A 10,425-nucleotide genomic window follows, 5' to 3' on the forward strand; every position below is an offset into this window, starting at 1 on the left:
TTTCTTGAGGGATTTAAGTCTAAAGAAAAAGTACAAAAAGATTTTCTTTTGTTAGGTAGTGTAATAATTACCCCTTGGTTTTTTTTAAACCACGATTCTTTTCCAAGGGTTTTATTTGAACCGGGTGTAGTTAGTTTTTTTTTTGGGAGTAGGAGCCATTATGTTGTGTTTTGAAGTGAAGCAATATCTCTTGACTTTGTTATGCCTTGAGAATAGTGAGTACTTTGGTTGTGACGCTTAGGCTCAATTTTTGACTCTTGTAGAAGTACCTTAAATTGTATGATCTTAACTTTGCTTAACTGCTTTGACTAGAGTGTCTTGATGATCCAATCTTGAGTGAGTCATGTGCCATGTGTGCGTGAGGGTTGTTGTATTCTGTGCATTGCATTTGATGCCTAGAACTTGCCCCGTGTGTTTGCAAAGCGAAATAGTAGTTTTGTTCAGTCTTGGAAGTGATATAGGCATTTCTTTGTTGAGCCAGATATCTATATTTTACCCGCCTAATTGTTATGTATCGTAGTTAACCCCTTTGAGCCTGTAATCCTGTTTCTTTGGCAACCACATTACAAGCCTTACCCATTTGTTTGAATTAACCATCTTTTGAATCTTTTCACCTCTCATGAGCACTTGAATTGTTATGAACTTTATAAATGTTAAAGTGTGGGGTGGTTGGTTTGGCTTTTGAGTGGAACTAATGAAATAAGGAGAAAGGTGCAGTATTTCTAAAAAAAAAGTAAGAGCCACTTGAATTGAAAAAGAAAGAAAAGAAAAAAAAGAGTTGTATTGTTGTGAAGAATATTTCTTGTGGCGGTGACTTTTGATGTAATTGTGCTTAAAGAAGTATGGAGTTAATATACATTGATATGAAGGTGGAGTTTTGGTTTGGCATAAGTGGGGTTTTAAATATTAAAGTGTATGTATTAAAGTGCTTGGGGAGGTGTAGTCACTCTTATATCTAAATGTATCTTACCCGTACCTCAGCCTACATTACAACCAAATAAAGTCCTAATTGATCCAAGATTGAATGAGCTTGATTAGTGGAGTAGTACACTACGGGCAAGCTTATGGTGCATCTTTTGTGGCATATGAATGTTATTTCTGAGAGTAAGTGAATTCTTTCTATCTTGAGTTCCTAAGTGTTCTTAAATTTTATTGTGTGGAACTACTCACTTTTGTTGTGTGAGGGCACTTGATTCATGAAGGAAAGGTAATGTTAGTGACCTCTATGTTAGAGTAAGTGGGTGAGTTGTGAATAATGCGTGGTACTTGGGAGTCAAATCTTGAGGTGAAGATGTTACACTTTTGTGCTTAGTCTATTTTAAATACTCTTGGTGCGATGGGTTAGGAGAATTGTTTAAAAAGGTTGTGTCTATAAAAAAAAGGTGTAGGTTGATTGCTCGAGGACGAGCAATGATTTAAGTGTGGGGTGTTGATGATAGGCAATAATTACATATTTTAATCGATTATTACACTCTAATTTATTGCACTTTAGTTGAGTTTGCGCTTTAATCACTAGTATTTTGCACTAATTGTGTATTTTATGCCTTGTAGGTGTGATTCCGAGCTATATAGATGTTATGGAATAAATTTAAGTGGTTTTGAGCTTTGAAGTCTGAGTAAGAGCTCAAGTAATTAAGCCGGGATCGCGTTCGGGGATCAACGGATGATAAAACAACAAAACGAAAACTCGAAGAGGCATATTGCGCACTGTCTAGTCAAATAGACATAACTTTTTACTCAGGGCTCCATAATATATGGTTGGAAAGCTAACTCAAAGGGCTACAACTTCCATGTTTTACGTTTTTCCAAATTCCAAACGGAACAGGATGAAATACCGCGGTTTTACCGCGACCGCGGCAGAACCGCGGTGAGGGCTGCTCGCAGACAATTGAAGCAGCAGAGGCCATGTTTGATCGCGGTTTGACCGCGACCGCGGTAGAACCGCAACAGGAGGCGAAACTTTCAGGGACTAAAGTGCAAAACACGGGATTTTAAGCCCTAAACCCTATATTAAACCAAGGAAGCCGGCCAAGAATTGGATTAGACATTTTGACATAGATTTGACCTAAGGAGGCAAAGACACAATAGAAGCAAGGCTTGGGAATTCTTCTACAAGTTTTTCCTTCCTCTTCCTATTTTTCATTGTTGGTTATGACTTTTAGTATCGTAGTTTTACATACTATTATGAATAGCTAATTTGTTATCTAGAGTTTTGATAGAACCTTTTGTAGGATAAATTCTTGTTATGTTTTTATATAATTGAGCCATAGTTTTTCTCTGTTTGTTCAACTACGTTCTTATTGTAGTTAATTGAAGAGCTCTCAATTAGTTGTGCCTATTTAGTATGCATAACTCGGGAGAGAGTGCATATTTAGGTAATTGTTGAACAACACCACTCCCAGAGTATATGAGGGATCAATAACCGAGGGTTTAAAGACGGGATTAGGGATAACGAAGCCTTGGGTGCGATCTGAAGTGAGCTGTATCAAAAGCCAGCTAGCGTAACTCGGGAGAGTGCGTCTAGTAAATTGTCGTGATTACTCGGGAGAGATTTACGGTAATAAGAGTGCTCATGATTGGTAGAGAATACTTAGGCGAAATTATAGAAGACATAGCGGGAAGGATTCCGACAATTGGGGAAATCATAACTCTAGACCTCCTTAATCTTGTCTCTAACTCTTAGTATCTTTAGTTGTTAAATTTATTATTTTAATTTGTTAATCAATTATTTAAACACAAGAATCTAAATATTTATAAGTTAGGAACTGTTCAAGCTTGTCTTCTTGGTGATAGTGAACAGCTGTAGCTAAGCCTTAGTTCTCTGTGGGATTCGACTCTGGACTTGTAAACCGGATTATATTTGCAACGACCGCATTGTCCTTTTTATAAGGCATAGTTGGGCGTGATCAAAAAGCTATGTCACACTACAGTATTCTAATATGATACCATAACTTCAATATATTTGTGTATTTACTTTATTAGTAGCTCAAATATAATAGAATAATATATTGATTTATACTCAAATATCATGCAATAATATGTTATCTTCGCTTTAAAAATGAATTCTATTTGCTCAAGTATCTAATAAATAATAAATATGATTTTCATCTTAATCCTACTGGAACTCAAATAAAACAAATACGAAAAAACAAAATGAGACTCCATATTGTTAGGTTTATTTATAGTATTACGAATTTAAGGGTAGTACATACTTCTTGTACTAATATTTTATCTTATCAAAATAAAATAGTTACGAATATTATTATTATTATTATTATTATTATTATTATTATTATTATTATTATTATTATTATTATTATTATACATGAAGTGTTTCATAATGCAATATTATTCTCAAAAGGTATAAAAGTCTATTATTATTTCAAGTACAGTGTTTGTTTTGTATAAAAATTACAAGAGTGATTAAAATATTTGGTTTTGCTTGCATACACATTTTAAGAATTTTTTGTGTTAAAATATTTACCGTTAACTATTCAAAAGTTATTCGTTGATAATATCTTAGTAACTGGTACTTGAATCTAATTTATTGAATATTATTTTACTTATTCACGAGTAATTTATGTTGTCTTTTATCATTTGGATGACTTTAAATTATAATACTAAAATTATAATATTACTTTTATTTAATTAAATTATTAGTATAGAAGGTAATTTTTTAAGATTTTAAATCTTAAGTATTAAGACTTTCTTCCAGAAAGCAAAAGGCTTTATATTTACAGTTTGCCTAAGTATTTCATGCTACAAAATTCCATGGAATTTGGTTGCTTTTTCTATATCTTTTTAAATTATTTTAAATATTTTAAATAAGGAAGAACGCAGTAATCAAATTTTATATAGTTCTCAATATGTATTTAGTGATTAAAGAAAATGATAAAGGGGCGTTAATTGAGTACAAAAGGAGTTTATATAAGGTAAAATTTTAATTATTTTAATTTTAAAATCCTATATAGTCAAATAAGAAAAAATTTAATAAGTAAAATTTTAGTTGATTTCAAAGTCCTACATATTAGGCAAAAAGCTTAAATTAAATGATCATTTTGTGCTTGTGAAACCTATTTTTAAAGGGTAAAATATGCGAACGATATTTTGCTAAGAGGTTCGTGCTTTTAATATAGAGTATAGATATAGATAGATGATACGATAAATATCTAACTTAATTTATATTTTCCACCAGCTTGAAACAAAACTTTTTATATACTTCTTTCATTCTAATTTATGTGAAAAAAATTTAATTCGGTATGAAGTTTAGAAAATAATTTTTTTAAAAAAATTTGTGGACTTAAATATACTATAATATTTGTTTGGTTATAAAACTTTCATCACTTATAATCTTACATATATAGTAATATTTGTGTTACTATAAAAGCTTCTTATTTATAGTAAAATGAGAATTTTAATTTAAAATATTTTTAAAAAAAAGTATTTATCCATTATTTGTTCCTTAGAAAAATAATATCCATATAAAATATTAGTGAACACGTTTGACGAAACGGATACAGTTGATTCCGTTTGAACTAACTTGGGTCTGCCCAGCAGCTAGTCACTTCCGTAGCTAAGATTCTCTTGAACAACCTAAGATTATATCTTCCTGGAAAGTAATGTAGGCGCCACTTATAGAATGGTAGTTTCTAGAATACCCTAACTTTTTCATTCTAATAAAACTCTAATCTAGAGTTCTTTTAGCTCTTCAAAATTCCTTAAACATTTTAAATTTCTTTAAAATATGTTAGATATTTATGTTGGTGACGACTTTTGAACAAACAAGACAAAATTTATATAACTTGCTCACTTTGTATCTTGCCTTCTGAAAAGTGGCAAACGATGCACGTTAAAGGTTTTTCCTTAAAGCTAATTAGTTATATTCCAAATCGTTGATAATAATCTAGCGTATACAGGAATTTATATATCTCTATCGTGCACCATGTGGGATTATTCACTACGCATAATAAGATTGAGTCACAATCAAGCATTCATGTCAGCCCCTTTAATTGAGATTGAATGTCTCGTAAAAAATTTATTCGTATCCAGTGGTTATATTAAATCACACTCCCTCTGTTCAAATTAGATTAGGTACTTTCCCTTTTAGTCTGTTCCTAAATAAATGACACATTTCTAAATTTGGAAATAATTCAACTTTAAACTCTTCATTTTATCCTTAATAAAAAGCTTTTATAACCACCTGTACAAATGTCATGGCCCCTCAAATTTTTTAAGCTTTTAACATCACACTTTTAAAAGTGTTTTTTCTTTTTCTTAAAATCCGTGCCAAGTCAAGATACCTCATCTAAATTGAAACGGATAGAGTACAAATTATCATGGTTAAGTCATGAATTAGGACGAAATTATGTACTATTTAAATATGATTTAGCGAAAGAAGTGTATGTAAAGATATATATCATATATTTATTGAATTAGTATAAGCACCGAGTGCCGGCAAATTTTTACAGAAGGTCTATGGAGTTCGAAAATATCTGTCGAAAATCAAGCATTTTCTAGTAGTAAGTACACTAGAACAAGTGCTCTTGCAAGCGTAAATTCGGTGAGACTCCTATACGAAATGAAGGTGGCTAAAAGATAAAGCAAGTAAATTGAAAGAATACATTCTTTATAGTACGTTTTATTGGATATTCTAGAGAATAAAGATGCTTACAAAATAGATTTAACTACACTTTATTTCATAGAAGAGGCAATTGAAACAATTACCACAAAAAATAATTAGCAAACTAGGTGAATAGAACTACAGAAGAATTCATGTAGCAATAATTATTGCTAGCCCCCCAGTGACAAATTAATTAGATTGCAGAATTTTCTTGGTCCAGACCATCCTTACTGAAATAGAGGAAACTCTTATGATCATCAAAAACTGAAGATGTTATTGGCAAAGGAGTGAATCCTTGATAATCTCCTTCTGCCTTTGCTAAGCATAAATCTTTGATGTACTTGAATAAACCATCTTTCTGAATAGAAGGCTGAGCGGCATACTCTCCAAATGGCATCCACTGCAAGAATTATTATAGAACTTGAGAATACTGTAATATATCTATATATATAAATAAAAGTTTAAGTCATATATACTATAAATGTAAAGTAACAATGTAAAGATCAATGTAGTTTGTTTTGTAATAACAGGTTATTTACTCTTTTTACGATGTTACCAAATAATGACTATCATTAAAATTTTACTTGTTATGACCTAATTTTCTAAATATTATTACACTTATGAGCTCAAATTAAGAAATAAAATAGACATACCTGGGCTGCCTCAATTTCTAAGTCTTGCTTTTGGATGTCAAAAGATAAAGGGCGCATCATGCAAATGAAGAACAACTCTGACTTGTCAAAGAATGACTTGTGTATTTGCCTGCCCATGAGAAAATTACATGACTCAACAAATCCATATATTATATACATTGGCAACATTTCTAGGATTTGAAATGTGAAGAATTCGTAGCATCAACTGTTCTAGAATATAAAAAGAAATTGATCACTGATTTTTAAGAATTACTGGCATATTAAAATGATAAGTCAAGTAACTCTTCATATTATAATATTTTGCTTAAAGGGTGTGTCAAAGCCAGTGTTATAAATAACGCTTGCTATCTTGCTAATAGCGAGAAGCGAGGGTCAGTCACTTATTTCCGTTATTGCATGGCGTTTTTCAAAAGGAAGCGATAGAAGTGACAAAAGCGTCATTTTTTTTTTAAACAAAGAGGGTAAAAGCCTATCCTATCTATTACTCAGGCCATCCCAAAAGATGATACTAGAGTCAAATTTTTAACTTTGATTATGAATTTGAATATAGAATCTTTAAGTTTTGCAAATAAAATTTATATATTTGGAAACTACGTAAAAGTAGTATAAGTCACCATAATTAATAATTTAAAATATTTTAAAAGTATAAAAAACCGTGGTCAAAGAACAACTCTTTTGACTATGAAAATGCGAAAAGTATCATTTTTTTGGGATGGTTGGAGTAGTAAATGATAACACTAGGAGTACAAAAAGCAATTGGAACCATGACCAATTGAATGTTATTATTTTGACCTTTTGATAGTAAAACTTCAATAGTTGATTATGAGGACTCTATAATATTCTTTTTAACTTTCTTTTCCTAAAATATGAAAAGTTAGGTCTTAGCCACGATACATTTTCTCCTTCTCGCAAGAGTACTCTCTCTGGTGGTGCATAACCAACTATATATAATTATTCCTCAAACATAAAAGAAAATGGCACAAGTTTCCTACCTAAATGCAAGCACTTCCAGAAATTCAGTATCAATCTGCAATAAAGAAACAAGTTAAATGCATGTCAGAGAAAAAATTAATAGCAGTAACGTATCAGCAGAAAATTTATGTTAGTATATGAAGTTACGTAGAATTCAGTGTTCTGTAAACTTACTCCAGTTTCTTCTTTTACCTCCCTTATTGCACCTTCAAATATACTCTCACCCTGTAAATTAAGGAAAAGGTAGCTCAACATATATACGGTGTAAAGGTATATGTAACATGTTCCTTTAGTATATGAGCATACCTCGTCAACAGCACCAGTTGGGATCTTCCATATACCACTTCCCTTTAATCTACCGATATTTTCTTGGACAACAAGCAACTGAAAGCATCAATATTTTAGATAATTATATTGGAAGATGGTGACGATCTAAATAGTTACCACGTACCAAGAAGCTCTCAAGCATATATAGCTGTCCACGACGAGCTAGCTATGGACACATATTTTAATAAACCAAAACTCTTTAACTTTAACTTTCCTGTTTATGTTTAATGACATTTCCTTATAGTATGTTTAATTAAGACCATAACCAGTACATGCTAACTAATATTTGATTATCTAGAGAATTTGTTTATTTATGCTGAGACTAGAAAAAGATGTAGCATTATTTTCTCCATAAGATATATATAATTATCTGAATTCGGTTCTACTAATTAATTAAGCGACTGTTATATTAAAAGTAATCTCCCAAGCAAGTTATATATAGTGAAGTAAACTTCGATAAAAGTGCTGCATGCGTCAATGCCTGCATGTAGTTAACATTATATAGGCTCCACGGAGAAACTTGTCCTAAGTCTGGCGCCGTATGCGTATAGACGGGCCAATTAGGACCACCAACTGTTAGTTTGATTAGGTCATCGTCTGGGTTTTACGTGGTGAAAGGTCAAAAGGCCTTCATTTTAATCTTTATTTTTTTGAAATTCTAAAATAGAACCAAACAAATAACGCACACAAAAAAGTTTGCAAACAGATTGGAATGTCATTTAGGGGGTGATCTGCCCAAATAAAATCGTTCCGCGTCGCAATTTAAATTTGTCCCCGTTTAAGGAATTGGTGCAAAACAAAAAAGCCTCGGGGCATAATTTTGGTATACAAAGTCTTGCCAACTTAGTAAAACCTGTCTTGTTCGCAAGTTATACCGAGCGAGCCATAACTTTGGTATGAATTATCAGCAGCAAGTTCCATTGGATGGACAAAACTTGCCTATTTCGAAAGCGATGACGAGTGGACATAACTTTAATACAAATTATTCACAAGTTCTAATGTATTAGCAAAACTTGATACTGCTATTTTCATTTTGCATATCTTGTTAATTTTGTTGAATTATTAAAATTTATCCGTGTTGTTCAACTGTTAATATCTCTAATTAAATTCTTTTCTATTCAACACCTAATGTTAGTCAAACTACGTACATTGAACAGCTGATCTTATCTAGGCATGACGAATCAGAAATCAACACCAGATTTGGAGCAAAAAATCATGAGGGGAAAAAAAGGCACTCGAAAGTCTAAAAAATCAAAGGGATGAATATGCAGCAACAAAATATAGATAAAACCAACATCGATGATATACACAGCAAATTCTCACTTGAGATAGATTAAAGTTTGAGTTAATCACATTCGATTCGAAAGGAGGAGGAGGAAGGATAAGGCCAATCACTACACACTAGTTCTATATTTGTATAAATTTCTTAAACCCGGACCAAAATTAAACACTGGACATCCGTTGAAATTTGACCTCCGTAGTCATTTTATTAAGTAGCATATTTCCCAATTGATTAATTGGAAACGGTGTTATCCAAGGCTCTATCATGAGATGGAACATAAATACCATGAATTTTTAGTTCTAAATATAAATAACCATTTAAAACCACATTAAAGAATGGAATTTATAGAACATACTTAAAAACTGAGTTAATTTCAAAAGAAAAAAGGACAAAATTGACATAAGTATTTAGTCTTGAAAACATATGTACGTAAAAATATTCTGAGCAATGAGCATCAAATGGGAAGTAGATTAAGACTCGTTTTACAGTTTCATTGAGTTGATTTAGGTGTGGTACTGTGGTTTTCTAGTCAAGGGTCATTAGTCGTTAGAAGGTTAAGAAATCAGTCAAAAAATATTATGATTACTAAGTCCAAATAACAGATCCGCGGACCATTAGAATATCCCAACTGGTAATATTTGTCAAAGTAATAATTCAAAGAAGAAGATGATTGACTCTAAGCTCAAAATTGCTTTAATTTGACTGTGGGAAGACGTTCTTATTAAGTTTAAGTTTAAACTGCAAGACTCTCTAATGGAGTACTTAATAGTAATTGTATGAAATTTTTTAACATACTAGTGTTAGTTATGCGACAGTATTCACACAGTTAGATTAAATCCATATATTAAAGGTCTTGATGAAGAGGAAAGACATAGACAATAGTGTCCCACTTATTTTAAAGTATGGTTCCTAATTATGAGCACCTTTACGTAACTAATACTACTCCCTTTCTTTACAATTTATATGGCTTATAGTTTGACTAAGTATAAAATTTAAGAAAAAAATAAATATTTTTTTATACTTTTAATCTTAAATATTTCATAATATTTATGTTACTATAAATTTTTTAAAAACTAATGGTGTTAAACATGACACAAACATTTGTGTGAATATAAAAACATGTTGTTAACGGTAAAAAAGTACAAATTAAATTAATTTTTATTTTAAAAATATGTAATTATTTACTAAACGAACTAATAAAAAAATAATATCATTCTTTTATAAAAGAGGGAGTAATAATTTTTTTTCGAGGAGTAATAATTATGCACACATAAAAAATGCCAAATGCCTGAGGTACTATACTTTATGGGCATATGGAAATCTTGGAGCGATTCGGGTTGGTTATTTGTGATGGGCGTAGTGTGCATAGATGTCACGATCCCAAACACCCCGGTCGTGATGGTACCTATCACAATACTAGGCCAACCAAAACAACACGAACAATATGAAGATCTTTGAACAATTCAATCTTTGTGACATATTAAGTCTCAAACCTTTCATGTTTAAAATATCAAAAGAAATACGCAGAAACAAGTACGTAAATACATCACACAGCCCGAATCTGGTGTCAC

The 10,425-nt window shown here is 31.5% G+C and overlaps 1 protein-coding gene across 1 annotated transcript; it reads right to left on the reverse strand.

Annotated features, from left to right (window-relative positions):
- Nucleotides 1-5,801: 5,801 nt before the first annotated feature.
- Nucleotides 5,802-7,714, reverse strand: LOC107774549 (nudix hydrolase 10-like). The gene is made up of 6 exons (XM_016594103.2): nt 7,697-7,714; nt 7,552-7,629; nt 7,420-7,470; nt 7,266-7,300; nt 6,274-6,382; nt 5,802-6,020 (listed from the first exon to the last, which is right to left on the reverse strand). Exons 1-6 carry the CDS (start codon nt 7,712-7,714, stop codon nt 5,814-5,816), a joined length of 498 nt encoding a protein of 165 aa, XP_016449589.1. The 3' UTR covers nt 5,802-5,813.
- Nucleotides 7,715-10,425: the final 2,711 nt, after the last annotated feature.

Source organism: Nicotiana tabacum, chromosome 8 (genome assembly GCF_000715075.1).
Source record: "Nicotiana tabacum cultivar K326 chromosome 8, ASM71507v2, whole genome shotgun sequence".
Lineage (NCBI taxonomy): Eukaryota > Viridiplantae > Streptophyta > Magnoliopsida > Solanales > Solanaceae > Nicotiana > Nicotiana tabacum.